Source organism: Pteropus vampyrus, unplaced genomic scaffold (assembly GCF_000151845.1).
Source record: "Pteropus vampyrus isolate Shadow unplaced genomic scaffold, Pvam_2.0 Scaffold404, whole genome shotgun sequence".
NCBI classification, from domain to species: Eukaryota; Metazoa; Chordata; class Mammalia; order Chiroptera; family Pteropodidae; genus Pteropus; species Pteropus vampyrus.
In genome coordinates this window covers 1208971-1233696 of record NW_011889185.1, presented here as the reverse complement: position 1 = coordinate 1233696, position 24726 = coordinate 1208971, and the positions used below count along the sequence as shown (strand labels likewise).

General features: G+C 38.6%; 1 protein-coding gene across 6 annotated transcripts in view; it reads right to left on the bottom strand.

The window, feature by feature from the left end:
• Positions 1 to 20756: 20756 nt before the first annotated feature.
• The window catches only part of USP9X (ubiquitin specific peptidase 9, X-linked), a 117945-nt gene continuing 113975 nt past the window's right edge, over positions 20757 to 24726 (bottom strand). For 4 of the 6 annotated variants that reach the window (XM_023523715.1, XM_023523714.1, XM_023523716.1 and 1 more), the window contains 4 exons: positions 24470 to 24626; positions 24051 to 24311; positions 23772 to 23867; positions 20757 to 22348 (listed from right to left, as the gene is read on the bottom strand). In XM_023523715.1, coding sequence (XP_023379483.1) covers positions 22211 to 22348; positions 23772 to 23867; positions 24051 to 24311; positions 24470 to 24626 — 652 coding nt within the window. In that variant the 3' untranslated portion in view covers positions 20757 to 22210. The remainder of the gene's footprint in view (positions 22349 to 23771; positions 23868 to 24050; positions 24312 to 24469; positions 24627 to 24726) is intronic. The other 2 variants (XM_011380753.2, XM_011380755.2) reach the window with 1 other exon arrangement.

The window sequence follows — 24726 nt, the reverse complement described above, 5'->3', positions numbered from 1 at the left end:
CCAGGAGCCAGAAGCAAAAGCCAGACCTTTCTTTGGGCAAGGTTAATTCTTTACTATACACACTCCTCATTCTGCTTTTCCTCTCTCTCTCTTTTCCATATCCCTTTCTTTTCTACCTCTCCTCTCTCCTAGGCTGGGGAGGGGTCATACTATTATTATAGTGGGTTTGAAGGTCAATAAAAGCAATGGGGTGCCTCTGTAGTCTCCTCCTCAGGGTCTCCACAGCTTTGTGTCCAGGGAGCCACATGGTAGAGGCCCAGACACATTGCTGTCTGCTAGGTGAGTTCAAGGAGATGGCACGTAGATGTGGAAAATACAGCGGGTCTCGGCAGCTAGTGGGGCTCTTGATGCCCCCCATGACCCGGGCAGCCAGGACATGTCAGAGGCAACCCATCTGCTCCCTAGAGTATGAGAGAACCAACACTAAAGGGACAGAGAGAGGGGCCTGAGCTTCAGGCAGAATAAGATCTTGCACTACCACACCCTAGGAGACCAGGCATCTTGGAGATTACATGTGACTCTGGGAAGGATGGCTGCATCCAGAATGATGATGAAGAATTTGGAGCCCCATAAACCTACCTGTCCTTAAGAGGGGGTGACAGATTGTTTACAAAAATGGCCACAATTGCACTTACATGATGTATCTAGAATAGTCTAATTCATAGAGATAGAAAATAGAATAGAGGTTACTAGGGGCTGGAGAAGGGGGAAAGGGGTACTTATTGTATTGTAGGTACAGAGTTTCCATTCAAGATGATGAAAAAGTTCTGGATTTGACAAGATGTAAAAGGCTGGAGAGGATGTAGAACAACAGGAACTCTCATTCATTGCTGGTGGGAATGCAAAACATGGCCACCCTGGAAAATTGTTTGGTAGTTTCTTAAAAAACTAAACGTACACTTAACATCTGATCTTGCAATTGTTCTCCTTTGGATTTACCGAAAGGAGCTGAAAACGTGTGGGGAGCCAAGCTGACTCTCCAAGAAGCAGGACAACCGGCTCTCCCTTGGGCCTTCAGGATTCTGGGTGGACAGCCCTGCAACAATGCGCCCAGTCATGCTGGTGGGTCCACCCTACTTCACCTGGTGGGAGCTTCAGATGGTCCAAGATTAATGCTAAATGTGGAGATTGTTACTCAGAGCTGGGTTTCACACCTTCTGGCATTCAATACTAGCCTAGTTTTTAATAAAAAACAACACTATTTTGGTGCTGTAAACCTATATTTCACCATCTGGCATACCCTTATGCCTCTTATGTTTCGTCTTCTGACAGGAAAAAACCATCATGGGACTACAAGCTCTCTACCAACTAGGATATCATTGCATATATAAGATACCTCTGTGCAGATTACAGCCGCTTAACTCTTAGCAACAGACTTTAAAAACACCTCTGTCTACAAATGTCAATACAACAAAATAAAAGAAGTTTAGCTTCATGAAATATTAAGTTAAAAAGTGAAAGTTTGTTTCTTGTTTTGTTTTGTTTTGCATAACAGATGACAGTCTTAAAATACCCAAGAGACTAAGGAGAAAGAAAAATCACCCCTTCTGTCTGAGGCAATGGTGACAGAATGGCCCAAAGCTATCCTCTGCAATTTCTTTGGGGATGACACTAAAGGAATGGAAGGCACTGAGGAACCAACAGGAAAATTAGCTTATTTGGAAAGTTAGCTTAATTAGTAAAAATAATTATCATTGTCTCTACCTTTTAATAAATCTTTGGTAATTTTGTGAGTCTATGAATTTTCTGGAGTAGAAGTCTGATGTTGGACTTACGCTCACCAGCACTTTTTACTGATAAAAAGAGCTACCCCAAAGCACACAAATGTCTCTGGAGAAGGGGTCTTGTGCCTCTTTTAACTCGAGAAGCCTGAGTTCTTCTTGGTTCTCATATAAGATGAGTAAGTGCGCATGGGGTGTGTGTACGTGTGTGGGGGGAGGTCAATTTAGGTTTTGTGGGTTTTTTGAAGATTATATGACTTTGGGAGGAGCTTAAAAAAGAACAGAACATTATGAAGGTAGAAATAGGTAGGAAAGAAATGTTATTTAGGATCAGAAAGAAAATACAATACATAACATTTTAAAACTTGAGAAATACCTCAAATCTCACATGATTCAGAAAACTGACATAAGATTTTGTTAACTGCCTGAGAAAACCCTATGACACTTTCTTCCCCTTACAATTCCTGTCTGCAGATTCTTTGATCGCCTTTTCACATGACAACAATTTTGTAACATTGTTTTCTGGCAATAGGGTAGAAAGATAATTCATTGTTTTTCTACTAGCATGGTTGATGGAAATTTGGTTTTCATTGATAATTTAGAAAATTTTCAGTCTCATAATTTGTTATTAGTAATGGTGTATATGTTTTTAGGACTGCTGTCAAATTTGGGGAAACCTCTCAAATTTCTTTCTTACAAAAGCTGTACATTTTCAGAGCATATCAAGGTTTCATATTTAGGGATCAATCTTAAATACTCTGAATTGACAATACTCATCAGCCAACTTTACTTCAATGTCTTGTAGAGGTTTATTATGAGATTTATGTTATCTTTGTCAATGTTAGTATTTTGGTTAAATCAGCAAGTGTGTTCATATCCTTCACTTCTTTTCATTATGTAGATTAAACAATGCAAGAACCCATATATTATCTGTCTTAAAAAAAAAATTGTTACAATTGACTTCACAATGCCATAATAGTTTCCATTGGTTACATATGAACATATTTGAAAAGTAATTTCATTTTATAGGAAATTTGCAATTATATTTACTGCATTATTGGTATTCTTGACAGGAAAAACTTTCATTTTTATCTGCTCACAGGTTTAGGTATTTAATGGTTGGTAGAATGTTCCACAGACTAGCTTCTGGCTCTATACATTTCAAATTTTGTTTTTCCTCCTCCTCCCACATCCCAACTGCTGTAGTGTCATGATGCCAGATGGGCAGTTGGATTATTCCTGGAAGTCATTCCTACCCCAGGATGTCCAGTAATAACTATATATGTAAACAGATCTCATTAAAGTCACAGTCAACGCATCCTCAACTCAAGTACTCCTTAGCCAGCTCCCAAAGGCTCTCACCTTTCCCATGCTACAGATCCAGAGGGGAAGTGTGGCAGAGTCAGAGTAGGAAGAGATTGATCTTAACCAATTACAGTTAAATAGTTCACTTCTGCAAATTGTACAGACACATATGATCCTGTGAATACATTTCTGGGGCCCCGCCAAGGGTCTTCGGCAAATGAGGTGCCTTGACACTTCGGCTTCATTAGCTCGGTGTAGGTATAAATGTGTGAGGGTTTTTCGTTTTCTTTCTTTAAATTAAAAAATCTGTATATCCCTGTGACCTTACCTCTTTGTCCCTCTTGGTCCTGCATCTCCCAGTCTCACGCTCCTGTAGCCGACCGCGTCCCCCGCCGTGTAATCGCGCGGCCTCTAGAGGGCGCCGCACCTCCAGGAACCCGGGAGGCCGCGCAGGCTGGGTTGACAAGGGGACGGCGGCATCTTGCTGCAGGACTCGCTCCTGGGGACTCTGGGTGCTTTTCTCTGTCGCGCTCCACGCCAAAGGTCGACGGCGGCAGAAAAAAGGTAAAACAGGAATGCCCTAGCGCAGCCTTCGCTTGGTTTTGAACGAACGCTGGTGATGGGGCAGGAGCCTCAGAGAGCGAGCGGCTTTCCCATTGAAGTTCATGGGCCCACCTTTTCATCCACGAAGCCCCCGCCCCCGCCACGGACAAAGGGCCGTGACCTCTGCTGAGGTCTGTGAGGGGCCCTCCCCGCCATCAGACCTCCCCCTGGGGATTTTGCCACCCTTCAGCCTCCTGAAGCTCAAAGGACACCCGGCTCTTTGTTTGGGGTGTCTGGGATGGGGAGGGGGCTCAGTAGATGATCCGGGGGTTCTGTGACTGGAGCGGGACCACGGGCCAGGGTGGGCACATCAGCTAGAGAGCAAGGTGCAGGCCTCCCCAGCTGCTGCCCTCTTGCTCCACTCCTGCAGGGCCTGTGTTGGTGAAACCGCCCAGAGCTGGGTGGCAGGATCTGATGAGGTCCCAGAAGAGCCCCCATTTGGAGCTCAAGTTAAGCACCGGGAAGAGGGCCCACCCTGCCCTCCGGCCCCCTTGAAAGGTGGCCGGCTTCAGTCAGGAGCAGTGGGAATACCTAATGTTTTCAATGAGATTTTGTCTTTGACTCCTGGGTCTCAGGGGCAGGAGGGGGATTCTGGGAGACTGTCCAGAGTTCCCCTCCCATCTCTGGGTAGAAGGGGCGGGGCGAGAAGGCAGAAGCAAAGGATTTAGGTGAGAAAATCACTCTGATGAATATGACAATTGTCAGTCCCCACAGCTGAAACTGGAATAGCCCCAGTTCAGGTATGGGAGGCCACCGGGCTGGGCCCTTTGTGGGCCGACATCTCCAATCCCTTTGTGACCTAGCGCAGTGCTCAGTTTAAATAGTGACTCCCACTTCCAGATAGAACCCAGAGTGGTTTTTATCCATAAAATCATTATTGTGTGATATTAAATACCACATATAGTAATCATTATCATATGTAATAATTCTATGGGGAAATTATATATTATATTAATAGGAATAGTTGAGGTGTATTGCAAGTTAAATAGATTCTATGGGTTAGCTTAGAATTAAACCATCGTTCACAACATTGATTCTATAGAAAAATAGGTTCAGAATCCCAATGTACTTTCTGGCTTTTGAAGCAGACACATTTGTGTATCAGGAACTGTTTGTACTCTCATGCTCGGTCACCATTTTGACTCCAGCTAGCCCGAAAAATCCATGTGAACATGGTTCCTCTGAATTGATCCAAATAAGATTTATGGGGACACTCTAAGAATGGCCATGGCTTTGATCCAAAGCCTGTCCATATAAAAAGGACCATACTATGAGGATATTTTAGAAAGCCAACAGAAATAAAACTCATGAACACAAGTTTTTGCCACAAACTAACCCTGTTCTATTTTACAGGCTACTGTAGTTAGTTTTCCAGCTGCTTATTAACATCTCTCCTAACTTGCCTAGGCATGTGCTTCTTCTATCATCCACTCTCTTCAACCGGCATTGGTAGATTACAGCTGTGCCCTTAAATACAGAGGCAGAAAGGAACTAGACAGATTAGATAGCAAAATAAACACTTTATTGCTAGTTTGCTGTCAAATGTCACGAGGCACACAAGAGAGAACCCATAGAGTTTGGTTACCATGTCTATAGCCCTCACCATATGCCCTGTATCCTTATAGGGAAGAAAAAAAAAAGCTACTGATTGACTGGGGGCTAAATAGGTGGCATCAGGATGTGCCAAACAGAGAGGGTATAGAAGATTGTGCGTGGAGCTGGTATTTACCAGGCAGTGGGGGTTTGTGTGTACGTGCAAGAGCTCCTTGAAGCCACATGTGAGGAGGCACACGTATTTTGTTATTGTGATAAAATAAACCTAACACAAAAGTCACCAGCTTAACCATTTTAAAATGTACAATTTAGTAGCATTTAGCATCTTCACAATGTTGTGCAACCATCAACATAATCTGGTTCCAGAACATTTTCATTACCCGAAAAGGAAACCGGTACTCATTAGCGCTCTCCATCTCCCATTCCCTGGCAACCACTAATTTACTTTCTCTCTCTATGGATTTGCCTATTGTGGACTTTTCATATAAAGGGACTCATACAATATGTGGTTTTCTGTGTCTGGCTTCTTTCACCCAGCATTATGTTTTCAAGGTTCGTCCATGTTAGAGCATATATCAGTATTTCACTCCTTTTTATGGCTGAATAATATTCCATTATGTGGATACATTGCTTTTTGTTTATCCATTCATCCGCCAATGGACACTTGGGCTGTTTCCACCTTTTGGCAACTGCGAACAGAGGCACATGTACCTTTATGTCTGTGTCTTGCCCTCCTCTGCGGGCCCCTTCGAGTCCAGTGCTCTCTGCTAACGCTGGGCTGCGAGCAGGTCTTCTGGCACCCACACACCCTCCCCCTCCCTACCACTGCAGCCCAGCGAAAGTCCTTGGGCTCAGACTCATCAGGTATTGCGTCAAACAGAGAGGGTCCACTCTCTGTTTGGAAATAACTCTGGAGCTATTTTGCTTCCTCTCAGAGGCTAGGCCTTTACAACTCAGATCCCAAAAGCAGCTCCTTTTCCCTCCATTTTTCTCCTAAGGCAAAGAACAGGACTGGCCCTGCTGCTGCCGTAATGAGAGGGTGGACCATCCGGGGACAATGGGAAATGCTAGAAGGCGGAGAGGCATGGGGGAACAAAGGCGACAGTTCATAAATGTGATCCTGCATATTTTCATCTTTACTTTCTTTTGGATGACAACTCGTACAAATGATTGAAGGGTAGGACAGTGTGGGCCATGGAGACCATGGTCCAGGAAAGTGGAAGAGGAGCTCATGGGAGGCCATCTTCCCCTCAGCACAGCCAGTCTGCCCAGGCCCTGACGTGAAGCGAGAAGAGGGGAGACTGTGTGTGTATGTGGGTGGGGGCGGAATCACCTGTGGACAAATAGACAAAGGTGGTCCTTCTTGGCCAAGGGAGCTGGGCAAATTGTGATCACCTGTTCTGGGAAAGGTAGCCAATGGGCCCTGGGTGAGGGGGAATTTCTCCCGAAATCCACATGCAGGGACTTCCCTAGACCCATGGACCAGTGAACAAATCATGTCGAGGTAGGATTTGAATGGCCTGGGGTCCTTTGACCTGTCAAGTCCTCTAGTTACAGAAAACAAACTCGGGGTGGCTCCATGGTGTAGCAGTTAGCACATCTGCAGTCCCCGGGTGCACGCTGCGAGCCTGTGGAAGGAGATGCCCCACCTTCAGAGATCCAGTTCTTAAGGGGAAAATGGCAACATCCATAGGTCAGGGGTGGAAGTAGGTGGGGGGATTAAAGACGGAGAAAAAAGAAAACAAACCTGCCTCTGTCCTCTGTTCCACCTTCCTTGGTACACTCTAATTTTGCCATTCAGGTGAACACAGGCGGTCCCATCCCAACTCACCCCATTGGGAATTCAGCATTTACTAACCGAGATGCCAGAGATGAACTGTGCTTAGACTTCTGGGTTTTGCTTTCTTTTTTTCTTTCTTCCTTTCTTTCTTTCTTCCTTCCTTCCTTCCTTCCTTTCTTTCTTTCTTTCTTTCTTTCTTTCTTTCTTTCTTTCTCTTTCTTTTTCTTTCTTTTTTTTTTTTAAAGAGGACCAGCTTTGGTTTGCCAGCTTTTTGTGTGCTAAGTTAGGGAATTAAAAAGAACAACTACCCTACTACTAATCACTATCATATAAGGATAGACTTTAGAATTTCAAAAGATCCAAACCTACATAATCTCATAGGAAAGCCTTTTAAATGGAATAAATTCAGTTTTATGAAAATTTTATTATGTTGTCCTGATTTCTCTCATTCGTCCTCATTTCAATCAGACAAATCTTCAGATTATGAGGTTTGGGAGCCGGCCAGGTGTTTAGAAACCCCCTCCTGGTCCTTCTGCCCGGGTCCCTGGGCGCTTCCATCTGGTTATCTTGTTTTTCTCCTTCTTCAATGGTTCTTCCCAGTTTGCCTTTTTTTTTTTTAACTTTATTGAAGAATAATTTACAAATATAATTGCATATATTTAAAGTGTACTACATGATGATTTGATGTATATATATATATATACACTGTCGAATGGTTACCAAGATCGAGATAATTAACACATCCATCATCTCACATAGTTAACATACTCAACTTTTTTTTGGTGGTGAGAATGCTTAAGATCTACTTACAAAGACTTTCATGTATATGATACTGTATTATTAACTATTGTCACCATGCTGTACATTAACTGCTCAGAATGTCTTATAACTGAAAATTTGTGCCCTTTGACCTACATCACCCCATTTCCCCTTTTGGTTAATTAGAAATATTGCTCAAATCAGAACCTCTTGTAGCTTCTGGAAATCTCTATGTTAATGGTGAGCATCCTTTATTTTCTCACGAGAGCCAATTTGGGGTGGGGGAATGATGTTTATGAGCTGCATATATTTGCACTCCAAATAAAAATAGCTTTGAGTCCCATGGGGGGAAAATGTATTTTCTTCCAGGGTAGAATGCCTGTGCAATCTAGTAGATTTATGCTAATGAGAAAACGGTGCTGCTTTCATGTGACTAAAATGTTAATGTCGGCATACTTGAGAACTAGTCACAAAGAGGCAGCTTTCTAATTTTTTTACCCTGAAATTAGTTGACAGGCTGAAGGTAGAAATAAAAAGAAGGGTATAAAACCATTTATTTCCAGCAATAGACTTCATTTCTCCTCCTTTGGTCAATCTACTAGACTTGTTTTGATCCAATACAGGAAACCAACTTATTAAGAACTCTATTCGTCATTAATACATCACAAGGTGTACATTTCAGTCAGAGCTCAGATGGTTTCTAAGATGTAGCTATAAAGGCCAGTTCTCAAAACAGCTGCTGTCTCCAGGTAGCAAGGGCTTCCTGACAGGTCCTTAAGGGAACCCAGAGAGAACCTACTGGAATCCCTCTTTTTGGAGGCTCAAAAAAAAAATAAGTGCTTGTTGTGTTATCAGGCAGATTTTTACATGAAAATCATAAATTACTGTGTGGCTGAAACATCTACAGACTAAATCATTCAAGCCAGCCCTAGGTAACCAAAGCTAAGATACAAGAGATTTTATCTGTTTGATGCTGAAAGGCCCTGGAGTCAAACTGCCTGGGTTCCAATCCTTGAGGAAGTACATGAACTAATTTAGTGCCTGCTATATGCTATGGTTCTCACTCCTAGGGCAGAGAGATTTACAGACAGTACTGGCGGAGGGTAAAGGAGTTAGCAAGATGGCAGATATGGGAAACTGTTAGTGGTATGGTGGAGGAGGAACAGACATAGGGTGCAGAAAACTTGGAGAAATCACATGACCTAGGGAGACACTTCGGAATTCATTTCCTTATATACTTGCAGTTTCAGGCGAAAATGTTCTGTCCCATAGCAAGACAATAGAAGTGTCTGCAAGGCCTTAATTCTCAAATGGGTTGTCATTGTTAAAAATGATTTTAAAAATCCTGAGAGCGGCGCTATTTCTGGAACCTGCGGCATTACAGATCTTGACATTTATTAGAGGCCATGAAAGCTACAGAAGTTGAACGTCTCTTTCTGCATTTCCAGTTTTATGCAATTTCATTAGATTTCCTGCTTTGGCAGGAAATTTAGAAAGCAGAAGAAAAACAATCACATATTTAAAAATACAACACATTAGATTTTATTCACCAATATTATCTAGTAATGGTAACTTTAATCCTTGCAGCTCAATTTTAAAAATTGAAATATATTTTACATGTAACATTGTGTAAATTTAAAGCTCAATTTTTTCTTTGTTTTCTTTGAAGGATAGTGTAACCTGTTTCTGGACCAAAACACCCTTAATAGTCTTTCCTCTGGGTCTGTAGCAGTTACCTGTGGGGGTAGAATTCATTAACAAATATTCGCACAGCTGTGAAATGCCAATGATCTCTTCAAAGATATAAAACCATATATTTTTGTCCCAAATACTGCAAGTGAAAGATTTCATTATTAAACGCTGGCTGACAAGAGTTCACAGTCAAAAGGCATAACAGAAGAGCCCCTGCGGTCAGCGTCCTTCATCAGCCATGGAGTGCATTCAAAATGCCACCTGCTGTTTGTTTTTTTTTATTTGACCAATAGTTTAATACAAAGAAAACAATTTCTCTTTTTTCCTCTCTCCCTGCTGAGCAACCCCAGAAAAGTCATTTAAGCTCTTTGAGCTGAAATTTCTTTATGTATAAGATGAGGATGTTTCACCTACCTCATAGGGTTATGAAGATGAGGGCTGTCTTACTGCCTGCTGAGAACCGAACAATCCAGTCTTTTCAAGTAATCCTGTTCTATAGAAAAGACCAAATAAATATAATACTATCTTGCGATATCATTTAGCAAATAAATAGGAAAACGTTTCCATTGGAATTTTCCAAAGCAAATAAAAAATAAAGCTAACTGCCATCCGTGAAAATCATCCCCCAAGCATTACCAAGAATCACTTTGGGGAACTAGTTAAGCTGATATTCCAGAAGATTCTTATTGCAAATTTCAGCAACAAAGCCAAATTTAAACAAAAACACTGAGCCAAAGTTGTGACTCCCCCACATTTTCCTTGCTTTTATTCAAAAAAGAGAGATGTCTCAGCAATATTGAGTATGCTGAGTTTGTTTGTTGATCTAAAGCAAACCACACATTACCAAAACATTTTGGATAAAAATAAATTAAGTTGTATTTCCTTCTGAGATAAAAATTGCCTTTGGCTGCTCACCCAACCATGCTTCGTGTTAAACTCTGGGCTTTGTTTTTGATTTTTACTGAAGCAGGTTTATAAATACCAGAGGCAAAATGCACCAACTCGACCAGATGGCTTAACGTGCTATTTCATTTGTCATTATTTGATCAGGGAACATTGCAAAGTTGGGCTGCTGGGAATGCAGGCATAAACCTAGAGGAATTTTCTTATTTTCTTGGGCAGAATCAAAACTCCTTAGTTGCAAAACTGGGTGTCAGTACTTTCCTTTTCTAAAAGGAAAATCAGACAGACACAAAAACCAATCCTCTTCTTGCTCAAGGGACTCAAACCACAGGCGAGAAAAAACGGATGACTAGAAATCTTATTTCCACAAATGGTGAAAGGCAGTCACATTATACCCCACATCTGTGGAGAACATCATTTCTAATCCAGAATCCCATTACCACTTCTGGAGAAACACCATCAGTTCCTCTAGACCTTGAGACCTTTGCCTAGAACAGCGGTCCCCAACCTTTTTGGCACCAGGGACTGGTACTCCTATGAGAATCTAATGCCTGACGATCTGAGGTGGAGCTGAGGCGATGATGCAAGGCAGCTGCAAATACAGATGAAGCTTCACTTGCTCTCCCACCATTCACCTCCTGCTGTGCGGCCCAATTCCAGTCTGTGGCCCTGGGGTTAGGGATCCCTGGCCTAGTACGCTGTGCTGGTTTTGCTTACACGATGCACTATTGATGTTCCTGAATTTACCAAATCTTTTTCTGGAATTCTTTATATAAGATCTTCCTGGTCCTTCTCGGGAGAAACATGACTTCCAGTTTTCCCTGCGAAATTCCCACCCTAGGGTTGCTGTGGCATCTTGAAATGGCCATCTGTTGGCAAAGTTGGGTGTCATTACAGACTGTGCCTGAAGGATACACGCTGAATCAGCACCGTGGTGGTTTCTGAAGCAGAGGAAGGAAATGGGATTGAGGACAAGGGACATGAGTACTTTATTGTAATACCTGATTTCTTTTAATGAAAATATACTTGAAGCAAATATGCCATTTCTGGGTAATAGGTACATGGGTGTTACATTTGTCTGTATACTTCTCTATAGTTTTAAAGTTTGGCAACCCCCTACTCCCTTTTAAAGAACAACAGTGCATGATGGAAATGGTTTTCAAACCTGACTACAGTTACATGTAGAACTTAAAAAAAAAAAAAAGTTAGATTCCTGGGCATGCCACATCTATACTCATTTTCTAGGAGTGGGACCAAGAATTTGGGTTTTTTAAAAAGCTCCCCAGATGTTCCTCATTCATCCAGTCCAGAGCCAGCCTTTGGACCACTTTTGAAGCTCCACTACCTTTCAAAAGTCACTCTGTATTTACTTATAATACCTTGCAAAAGTCACTCTGTATTTACTTATAATTCACCCTGTACAATGCCCAAAACTGTGTTAACTCACACATTTAAAAACAAAAAACCTAGCAGTGTATCTGTCCATGCAGAGATTCAATCCTTTTAATGTAGCATAAATTGTTATTATAACAAGAACAAGAAGGTCTCTTTTTAAAGTCTCTGTGTGTGAAAACTGGGTCAAAATTCATTTGACAACATATAGACTAGAATCCTCATATAGTTTTAAAGCTAAAGTTTTTAACTTTAAAAGCTTAGGTTACAACACAATCTGCACATGGCATTTCAATATAAGTGGAATTTCCTTCTCAGACGATCTGGAGCTTTAATTCTGCCTTAGGACAGTCTGACTGGACAGTAGCATCTTTTTTTGCAGTAGGATTGGATATTATAGAATTGTACACAATATTTTCTTCTAATTGTCCTCATTTTTAGCTTTAAGTTTCTTCTCTCATGTCCATGATTTTTTATATTTTTAAGGTAATGAGTTTAAGGCCACTATACATGTACTTACATTCACATGTACACAAAGTCACTCCTTGGGACCGATATTCCAGTTGCACACTTGAAGTTCCTCACTTCATTCTTGCTTATTACTTTTTATCATTACCCCCATGCTTGATTAAATGATGAGTGGCAAAACAACAAAGTGAAATTAAAAAGTTCTCTTTGCTACTTGACAGCAGCTTGTACCAAGTAGCTAAAACTAATTAATAAAAACTAGTAAAATTTTATGACCATCTATGGCTTTCTATCAAGCATGTTTTATGGTTTGTTTTCATCATGACAGCTAAGACTGGGCTATATTGTTCTTCTTTTAAAATTTAAGATGGATCCTATAATAGATAAGAATTTTCAGGTTGAAAAGGGCCCTTGAGTCCCAGCTTTCAGGATTATATTCAGAATGAGTGTGCCAGTGAAGCTTGCTTGAGGGTGGGCGGGTTCTTGACCCAATTTAGCCGAAAATCATCGGGTATTCCTGGGTCACCTGTCACATGTCTAACAGTATTATACATACACTTTAGTAAATGGCCAAAATTGAGAAGATTCCCCTCTTTTCAGTGTAAAGCTCTCTTATTCTATGACTTGTTAATGGCTTCGTTGATATGGACAGGTTTGTTATAGCAGAGCCTGCTATACCTGCTGATACTTACCTGTGAGATGTGTCCCTGATCTTTTTGTCTGACTCTAGGTCTTTCTTATGGGACACTGCAGCCCTTGCTGGTTCTTTGACTTTATAACATTAGAAAAGGAAAGCAAGTTCAAGTCTACAGGAGCTTGGAACAGCAGAGTTCAATCATTTTCAATGAAAATCAATTCAAACAAATACAAAGAAAAGTGGCCAAAATTGGACAAAATATTCCTTCAATGCATATATGTTCAAAATCTGATTAAGATATTAAAGAAAAAAGTAAATAGAAGCAAGCTACTAAAAAGCCAACAATACGAACAAATCATTGTGGGCTGTTTTGTATCGACCTATTCAGGTAACCAGGCTCAACGTAAGATTTTATTTACAGGCAGTCCTAAATTTATCAATTTTCCAATTTTAATTCTAAGCTGAGAGATTATATTTGTTGCTTTTCTTTAAACATGAAAGTTGTATTCTATGTGAAAGTTGGCTTTTCTTATAAAAAGACACGCGTACATCTGAAAACCCCCAACAAGGACATGCCTGACACTAGCAAGTATACATAAATTCTCTGACCAAGTATACATAATTTGTAAATGATTCATGACTACGCACTTGGTGATCAGAGGTCAGAACTTTCCAGAGACAAAGATGGGACCCAGTCTCCCACATTCAAATGAAGAGAGCAACTGGGACAGAATACAACTTAAGGCATTGTCAAAAGAATTTAAATGAGAAGGGTATGTCATCGTAGACCTTGTGCTTCAGTTCTGATAACCACCCCACCTCCTTTACATTTATTTCTTCAGCACCTATGTTTGCAGTATTTATTATTCCTGAATGATTGTTCTGGCAATATTAACTTCTGATAAACTCATTTTAGCAAAGAACAGAATGAAATGCAGATGAGAAAAATTCCTGCACTGAGGCCACCAATGTGTGGTCTAAATTCATATTTCAGATAGCTTTATAAGGAGATGCATATTTAATCAAAATGACCGTAGTAGGGTTTAACATGAATAAACAAGTTCTTTAATTTTTAATGGAGAAACATTCATAGTGGATTGAAATGAAGAACCATACACAAAGTAAGACTGCTTTATTAGTTATTAGTTCTAGGCATTGCTATCTGACTGGGCAAGAACACAGAGCTCACGGGTCCACCTCTTCTGTTGTGTTTTATTGGTCACTACTGGGGCCTGTGACATCCATACTTTAAAGGTGCTGAGGAAACCACATGGATTGGTGTGCTTGTACACCCTGCTGTCACTTGAAAATCTGAGTTGTCATTTTTTTTTTCCCCATGGATTTTTAAAAAAAATTTATTTAAATTAGTTTTAAGTATACAGTACATTGGTTAGACATCTATATAGTTCATAGAACGATCCTCCCAATTGCTCCCTCCTTCCCCTGGCCCTCCACCCAGCCATATTAATGCTAACTGCATTCCCTCTGCCGTGCTCCCCATCCCCATGACCCACTATCAACTACTAATTTGTACTTCTTTAACCCCTCACCCTATTCTCCCAGCCCCCCAAACCCCCTCCCCTCCGTCTATCACCAAATTGTCCACTATATTTGTGAGTCTGTTTTTGATTAGTTTGTTCTTTTTGTTCCTTAGATTCCGCATATGTGAAATCATATGGTATTTATCTTTCTCTGTCTGACTTATTTCACTCAGCGTAATAACCTCTAGGTCCATCCATGTCGTTGCAAATGGTAGGATTTCATTTTTTTAATGGCTGAGTAATATTGCATTGTATATATGAACCATAATTTCTTTATCCAATCATCTGTTAACGGGCATTTAGGTTGCTTCCATATCTGGGCTATTGTAAATTGCGCTGCCATGAATATTGGAGTGTATAGATCTTTACGAATTATTGTTTTGGTTTTCTTTGGATAAATACCCAGAAGTGCAATTGCTGGGTCAAAAGGTATATCCATTTTTAATTTTTTGAGAAACCACCATACTGTTTTCCATAGTGGCTGTACCAGTTTGCAATCCCACCAACAATGTATGAGGGTCCCTTTTTCTCTACATCCTCACCAACACTTGTTTTTCCATGGATGTTTCTTGAAGAGCATGGTAGCATTTTTTCTTCTCATTCCAAGTAGTGGCTACAAGAAACCCCTTGTCTGAGCTATCGGAAACGTCAGTATAATTTTTCAATGTACTTATTTTCAAAGCAGAGCTAAGAAAAAGTAAAGGGTGTCTATCAGTTTTCGGAATGTAATTCTATATCAAATTCATCACGAGAGCTGTTTCTCTATGGGAGCTTGCACTAAACACATGGCAAAGAACTACTGCACTGGATATATAGCAAAATTTAAAATATGGGATATTTTGGGCAGCTAGATTTCCTTTTAATCTAGAAAGAAAATGTAACACTGCATTTCAGATTTGATATAGACATCTGTAAACAAATTCAGAACATGAAAGCAAACCTTGACTTCCCCCCACTCCCATTTACTAGCCAAATTTAGAAGGTCAAGTTTCAACAACTGCTTTTAAATCCATCTAATACATACCAAACTTCAGTATTTAGTGAAAGATGCAGGTATGACATTATATCTTCCTTTGTTCTAGCCTTTTCAGTTCATTCTTGACTTTAAAGAAAGCATTTAAATGTTAACATTCTAGAGTTAAACTGGCTTCCCTATGTTATGATTCCTTTTTAGCCTTAAACTAATTTTGTAAAGACTATTGCCTATCACAATTTGGCATAGTGGAATGACAATTAAAAGCTTAAATGTAAATTGCACATGGATAAATTAGTGCTCAAAACACCTGAAAATGTGTTGCTCTTGGTTACTTGGCACTGTGCCTTTCTAGAGACAAAACACAATGAGGGACATCCTATAGCCATTTCTATCTTATGATGAGTGGTAAGGTTTTTTCAACACTACGTTCTTTAGGCTGCACTCCTTCCAAAACAGTGTATTGCAGTGGTCCCCAACCCTTTTGGCACCAGGGACCGGTGCTGAGAGAATCTAAAGCCTGACGATCTGAAGTGGAGCTCAGGCAGTGATGCTTGCACTAGGGACTGGCTGTAGATATAGATGAAGCTTTGCTTGCTCACCTCCTGCTGTGCACCCAGTTCCTAACAGGCCATGGACCAGTACTGATCCTCAATCCTCGGCCCAGGGGTTGGGGACCCCTGGTATATTGGATTCCTTTCCCTACAAGAATGGACTATCATTTGCTAACCTCTGTGTTAAGAAGCCTATTTCAAGTGTCTAATGCTGGGTCAGTAAGTGCTAAACAATAATCCAACAGCCATTTTAACTAGCACTTACATTAGTAGTGACAATTACTAAACCAAGATTTTTAATAAAAAAATTCCAACCTTGGGGCAATCGAGAAGGCTAACTACAACCTAAGAGGTTAGTATTTAAAACTGACTTAGTAGCTTTACCTTTTAAATCTCTTTAGTGCCTTTAATTAAAAAAAAAAGAAAAAACTCTTTAGTACCTACATTCATGGTTTTAGTCCTTGTCAGACTTCCTAAGGAAGATAGTTTAAACACAACCTTGTGGAATCTGCATAAGGATTTATACTAAATGCTTAAGAAGACATTCTGAAAGTAGATGGCTGAAAAGAACTAATTAGTACTAATATTCTCATAAGGTAAGGTACTCATCCAATTTAAGCAATAACCATCTAGATTTCTGATTTTAAACACAGCCTAAAAAAGCCGTTTCCCTATTCACCCAACAGAACACACAAATTTATATCAAGAACTATGTCAGGGATAAACTCTAAATGTAAACCTTAGGAAAACGAATTGCCAAAGGCTTATCTGCAATAAACACTCAAGTGTTGACTTAATTTCTTGGCAGCCTGCAAACGTTTCCTCCTACTAACAGCCACAGTTCAGGCACTATTTAGGCAGGTCCAAAGGGAGATTCTGAACCTTCATGATGCAAATGATTCCTTCTTTCTGATCCTACCTAAAACACCTGATTTAAGACCCAGAATTACCTTTACTTCTGAATTCACCATGCAGCCAGTGTTTTAATGGGTAGGAAAGAATTAGATAACTTGACAGGACTAACAGCAGGGGACTTACAGCCACAATGTAAGGATACATTTTTAGTCTTCATGCAAGCAAATCCAATGGACTTATGGAAAAACTCGTGTCCAAAGCTCCCATTTGGAATATTTTTACATCTATACAAATAAAGCAAATAGAAAACAAATACGATTCTTATCTTGCAAGGTGGCTCCCACTAGGCTACCTTTGGAGAAGAATAGTAGTGGGAAGAGAAAGGAAGCCAGTTGCTATGCTCTTCTCTAACTTGATGGGCAAAAACTAAGGCTGGGGCAGAAGTCTGCTTGGTGTGTTAACTGTTATGCACGTGAAAAAAAGAAAAACCTGGAGACCATGACAAAGATCTCAAGAGGACCTCTTATATAGAGAGCACTCCATTAATAGTTTGACTCCTCAAAGGTTCAGTTCCATCAAACTTTCTCATAAACTTGTAAATAGGTTAGCTTTGTTACTACACATAAAAAGTATTTTTATATTCCACTAGGTCAATGAAAAAATAAGCAATGTGAAGAAAGCTCACAATGAAAAATTCTACTTCAAGATATATAAAAAAAAGAATTTGCCATGACATGGATTAGCACCAAATGGGATTCCCCACATCCCTGAAAGTCAAGTGATTTTGCTTACTGGTGCACCTTATAACAGAAGGTATCTTTGCTTTGATGAAATGCAGTGTATTCTCTGTTAACGGAGCACAAGATGACTTTTTCAGATGACAGTATTCTCATCTTATTCGTTTTGTTTATTTAAGTGGAACGCCTTTAACCAACTGATTTTTAAATGGGTCTGAAATTTTATAGTTTGTGTGGCTTAAGAACATTTCCCTTGAGAATTTACATTCCTGAAGAATGAGTTTAAACTCATGTAACCAACTTTAAACTTTTCTTAAACTTAGAGGTATATGGCTAAAAAATTTTTTAGATGGCTTAGGTAGATACGACAAAAATGTAGCTATATTTTACTTACCTATAAATGAAAATTACAATGTTCAAAATTGGTGGCTATGTAAATTTTCAGTTAGGTGTATTCATGTAGCTAAAAAACTTAAAATTCAGATTTAAGCACTTTAATCCAACTGGAGTTTTCCGAACTGCAGAATACTAGTTTGTTAAATGTTAGTCTATTTTTAAGTGTAAAATCTGGGATGTCTCTTAAGCAGTGGTCCTTTAGAGAACAGGTTTCTCTGGAAGTCACATTTCTTTGGAACATGACGAAAATTACTTTTTAGATAACTAAAAAGCAGAGCAGGTGGAATTCGCTGTAGAATTAACTTAATCTTCACTTCTAGAATTTCCCTCAAAACATAACTTGTTTTTGGTTATTTAAATGAAACTTGAAATACCGAAGTGTTTGCTGAATCTTGATTTTACAAGTTAAGTCAGCAATTAGATCACAATTCGATTTTGGAACTGCTTAGATGTGAATATGTTTTGAATAAACAAAATGAGAGCTGAATTCCTCTACTATCACACCTCTAATTTACCTTCCATTTAGAATTATTTTAATAAATAAAAGGGAAAACCAAAATTTAATTTATAAAGTTTTATTTTTGTATATGTGCTAAATCTTAGGAACTGTGGACAATCTTCAGTCAGTCTTGGCTTGTAAAATGCTGAAAAGTGTGTGATCTGGGTGGTGAAATTTCCTTTTGGAAATCTGGATTTCAAAATAAAAAAATTTCACTCATTTGCAAATTTAAAACATGGTGTACCTTTTCCCCTTTTCTTACACCTATAAGTTTGGAGGAAAAGTGCTACATTTCTGCAAAAGTAAAATAATCATCATAAATACAATCGGCAGCAAGTTCTTAATACATTTAGCACTTCTGTAGTGAATCATCACACCCAAAACCTTATTTCCAAACACTAAACACTCACATAGACGCAGGACCACTTTTGGTTGAGCCCTACTATGAAACCAGTACTGAATGGTTTTTCTCAGTAACAAAAACTCAGGGGAGAAAAGCGTTCTACTTGCTCGGCAGTATGTGTGTAGTACCTAGAGATCAAAATTGGGCACTTATAATGACAAGGCAATTTTCTTATCCAGTTATAAATCTAAGTAAGGCAGGATATACCCACCAAATTAGCCACAAAATTCAGCAGAGTTCATGGGAGAACATAAGCTGGAAAAATACTAAGAAAAAACTGAAAGGAACTATTCTGGAGTAGTCATCTGAATATTCACAGACAGTTGCTTTCGTTTACAAACTTGATGCAAATAAAAAGGCTCATCTTTTTAATCACTACAAGGATGAAATACTCATCATTCACTAATAAAAAGTAATCATGAAAAAAATAAAACACTTTAATAATTCTAAAGTTGTATACATAATAGCTGAAAGACACAAGGTTGGGAAATTACCATTGAGAGAAAAATCAACGAAAGACAAAAACCCCAAATGACTATTTTCTTATTTCTGCCTCTACAATGCTGAACATGATAATTTGGTTGGTGGAGGAGAGGGCTTAGAAACAGCAGCAATATGGTTTTAACCAAGTTGTGCACTGAAATACTTAGATCCAACAGGGCATAGCTCTTGTTCACACAGATTAACACCGAAAATATCTTCTTCAGTCTTTAACAGATTGTTTCTGTCTTCTATAAAGTAATCATGCCATTTAGAATTCTGGGGGTAGTTCTTTGAAAGGAAGGTTAGTGCTTCCGCAACAAACATTTAAAGTAGGAAATATATATATGGCTCAAGAAATCAGTTGAGGGATAATTAAATAATCTTTAGGCACTTTGAAGACTTGAAGTTTAAAATGTGCCATTTATGTTCAGAAAAAGACCTCAAAATCACCACTATGTTGCTCTTACAATAACATGCATCTTAAAATTTCTGGTTATACATTAACGCTTGTTTAAGAGTTAAATATAGAAAATAATTTGCACAAACAAACAAAAATAACTCTGTTCACTTTCCCTTGATCCTGGTCACAACACAGACCACTCTTCCTTAAATGGAGGGAAAAATGATTCACAAGCCCTCACCTGGCACAAGGGAACTTGTAAGAAACCAAGGTGGGATCTCCCTCCAAGAGGAAAAATTCACAGCCTTTTAAAAACATCAAGTCATTGAAGTTTCTAAATTAAGTACATTATACCACTTTTGTTAAAGAGCAGGAAATGCAAAAATCACCTAAGAGAGTGAGATGGTGTATTTAATGATAGCAACTTGTCCAAATGAAGTTAACATATTTTGCTCATTATTAAGGAAGCTTGGAATTGAGGAACTTTTAAATTAAAATCACCAATTAGAATTGCAAACAGTGTGTACGACTTCCAAACTTAACAAATTCAGATATAATACTTAAGGTAAAAAAAAACAGGATCTATCTGGTGTCAAAATTTCCTAATATTACAGAAAATCTAGAAGGGCAGATTTACTATAGAGTACTGCAAATAAGATTCCCAAAGCTTTATCTTAAATATCTGCCCCCTTTAATCACAAAATAATGCAATTCTCAAGTTTGTTTCTGCTTTGTTTGGTTCCAACTACAGCCTTTTTGACAAAACATTTTCCTACTAACTGAATTGTAAAAAATACAACCAAGCTTGTGCTCATTAAATATACATGTATATAAAAAACATACAAAAAGTACAAGATTATGTTAGGAAACTTTTACAGTGTCAACATCCTGTTTTCTCTGAATCTTCTGTAAAGGGCCAAAGGTCAAATCTTCCTGTGCACGAAAACTCAATGTGACTCAACTCCTGAATTCAACGTCATGCCTAGGCATGCTATGCACAGAATTAAATTGTAATATGCAGTCCTTCAGAAAAAAAAAAAAAAAAAAAAAGACAAAAAAGTAACCAAAAAAACCCCAAACACACCACAGGACAAAAAGTTCTTCTTAAATCAAATTCTATTTGTGAATCCAGCAAAATAATTTCTATTAAAATAAAATGGCAAAATATTTAAATAGAATAGGGTGGTAGACTGTACTTGTTTGCAAGGGTATTTGGTTTTTAGACAGGTTCCAAAAAAAAAAAAAAAATCACACACATTCAAGTTACCAATTCTCTTTTAAATACAGTATTGACTGATGAGTTCTTTATCTTTATTCTGAAATTGTTACCTCAATTCTATTAACTAACCAGTAGTTTCTTTAATTAAGACTGCTTTGAACGTTAAAACTTTTGGAATAATGGAAACGGAACTTGGACAATTCTTACTTTCAAGTAAAATTGTGACTGAGCAGAAACTCAGCCATACATCTTGGTGCAGTGGTGCACCATGTCCTGTGGGATTCTGAGGACTTCCACTTCCCTGGGACGCAGTAGAAGAAGTTTTAGAAGATTCACCTAATAAGCTCTACCAAAGAAACAAAACTAGCACACCAAATACAGTCCTCTATTATGCTCCAAGCATCCTGGCATAGAAAATTTTGCTTGTTTTAAATCTTTTAAAATTTCCATTACTGATACTTAAGTTTCTTTATCCCACCCAAGACTGAATTGTCAAATATTAGATGTAAGCAACATACGTGTAACTAACTGAAAACTGCCTGTTGTCTCATTTCTCCCCTTGTTTTCTATTTTATATTCTAGGTGTAAGAAGGAAAAGCTCTGAGCAACACAGCTGTCACACTAGGACAACTGCTGTCATTATGGTAATTTTTTCCTCATTGGCTACACTAACCTGGTGTGAAGCCATGCTAAATGTTACAGCATAACTATAGCTTCAAAATGATTAACCTAATATCAGAATAAAAAGGCAATGAAAAAGATCTAGAAACAATGTTACATCACCAATTTTCCACATCAACCAAATAATTTAAAGGTTACCAGCCTTACATTGCTCATCATAAAACTGACTCCAGTGGCAAAGAATTAACATAAAACTATTGGTGTGGTTGACATGGATGGGCTGTTTTGTTGCTGTTGGTTTATTTTTTGTTTTTGTAAAGGAGTTGATCCAACTGCCATGAGGCAGGCAACACTGGCTGCAGAGTGCAATGGGTATAACAAGAAAATTAACTTTTGTAGTTTTTGAAGATCTGTGAGTCTCATCAAGAAAAAAGTTTCTTGCTTAAGAATTAACAGTCAAACATTAATATACTATATACACCTTTGCCATTTACACATTAGCATCAGGCCATTTATTACAAAACACTATACACTTTCCACTGCAGGCGGGTTATATATTGACAGCAAATTTCTGCAGATAAGACAGTGAATAAACTCTCCACTCCATGTTGATTAGGAATAGTTTTTCTAGTTTTAAATATTAGCCAGACAGAAAAAAGTTGGACTGTAAGGCCTGGGTGCACAGTCTTGATGGAACCAGTCAATTATGTGCATTTCACTGATCCTTCGTCTGAGGTGGGGATACTTCTTCGCCGCCTTCATAATTTTCTTGTGCTCGTTGGCCAGTTCTCTGAGGGTTGTTCATGTGATGTGCTGCTGGGCCTGTATATGGCTGTCCGTGCACATGGTTATTCTGGGAGGGGAGAAGAGATATGCACGTTAAAACTTTTCATGTTAATCTTAAATCATGGACCAAAGTTTGTGAAAACGTAAACACTTCTTTTATTTCTGGGATTTACAAATAAGAAAAATGCTTGGCCTAATAGTGAAAAAAGATAATTAGTTTGAAAGAAAAGCTAGCCCAAATGCAAACCCTAAAATCTCAAATAAGAGCAGTGCAAGTCTGCATAAATCTTTGGCCAAGGTGATTTTTAGTGCTAAAAATTATTTAGACCCAAGTCTGACAAATAAGGGATCATAACCACTTATTGCTCGTGGTTAAAAATATCCACAGAAAATGATTTGTGAGCTAGATAGACTACATCTATTCTGAGTCTTCCAAGCATGTTGAAACTTCCATATGCTAAACCTGATTGATTGATCATGAGATCTGCATGAGCAATCACCCATAACACAGAATGTTATTGAAAACAAAACAATGTAGAAGAAGTTAATGGATTAACAAGTCATGATTAATATACATGCTGAGAAAAAGTAACTTTTCTCCTTATAGATTTGATTCCTTAATCTTTTAAACCACTGAACCCTTACTTTTCTATACATCCCCACCAGCCAAACCAAGATTTTAGGGTTTATTTTCTGTAATTTGTATTATGAAAATAAACATAGTGAATATGCATTTTCTAACCAACTTGCTTCCACTTCTACCCTGAAATATCAGAAAAAATGCCTTAAATAACTGTTTTGAAAGTATGGCTCCCAGGCTAGTGGCAGCATCACTTGGGAACTTGTTAAAAATGGATATTTTCCTGATCCCACCCCAGACCTACTGAATTAGAAGCTCTGGGGTGGGGTCTAGAATTGACTCAAAAGATCTAAACTATTCACATCCGGGTTTTAGAAAGAGAAGCTCTTATTTAGAAAGTCTCTTCGTAATTTTATTTAGTTATTGATTTTATAGGAAATTTTATAGAACTCTTGTTAAATCCTTATCTTTTTTCCCCCAACAATTTCTATTGTCACTTGGTTAGGCTAAGTAACCAAGAAATTCTTCCTTCCTTGCCCTATCTTAATGTCTTCAGAATCCATTTGCAGACTTAGCCGAATAGGAAATGTGACCATAATCCTTGTACTATGTATTATTATTTTATGTTGACATGAATTATCACGGTTTTACTGACTTTCAGTACTAGTATAAGAGGGGCACTTATATGACCAGGAAAACACCACGGGGGCAAGTTCAAACATGCCGCATCATGACCCCACTGCAACCATTCCTCTTTGGATCACACCCCCAAAGCTAATCAAACTAATCCCTCTATTGCCTTAAAGTCACAACATAAAATTTAGCCATCCTTTAAATAAAATATAAAATAAATAAATAAAATATAAAAATTGGTTCTAGGGAATAAAAACACAAACTGACCCCTATTTACCTGTTGATACTGAGATCCAGGTGAATGGGGGTATAATGGGGCATCTTCAGGTGGAGGTGACTCATGCTCATCTGGGGCATCTTGGTCATCTGGCTCCTAATTTTAAATATTTAAAGATAAAAGAATTATGTAGGCAAATTCAAGTTTTTCTCTATTTGAAATAATTTTTTTTTTAAATCTACAAAACCAACCCACTAACAACTTTTCTTTTACTGCAGATAAACAAATTAATGCAACATTATCAATATATAAACACTGGCCTATAAAGAAAAGAATTACTTTGGTTTCTTCCATTTCTATTTGCTGCACACTGGTGGCTTTTTTTACCTCCTCTGGACAGAGTTCACAAGCTTTTGCAAGTGTCATCCTAGCACTATGTGATCTCTCCAAGAAATAACCATTTGACGTTTCATTGCTTTGCACTGGAGGAGACCAATTATTGTAAGTGTATTGAGGATTGCCAGTGTATGGTCGTCTTTCAAGTTCATCTCCAAGCCATTCCACTGCCCAGGTCCACTTTCTTTTAAGATCTCCGTTGCCCTTCAAAAGAAAATAAAACTATAGATGTAAAAGGTTTAAGAATACTTTTAAAAGTTAACTTAAAATGACAACTCCAAATTTTCACAATTCTATTCTTTAAAAACAGAATCCTTAATTTTGATTCCGATTTCTACAAAATTATAAGAAAAACCCCTCACCTGCAGAATCTGGTAAGCAACAGGACAATTGCTAAAGAGAGCTACCATACATTTTATACATTGGTATGCTCTTTTTTGATAGTGATTCTTAGAGCGCTGGATTGTGTCAAACAGCCCGTCTCGGTCATCTGGGATTCCTTTAAGTGCATTATGAATTCTGAAAGAAAACCAGATATGCTAGACAGTAGATAGTTATTAAACCCTTGAACAGATGAGAAAATGGGCACGGAGAAGATATATGACTTTGCCCAAGGTCA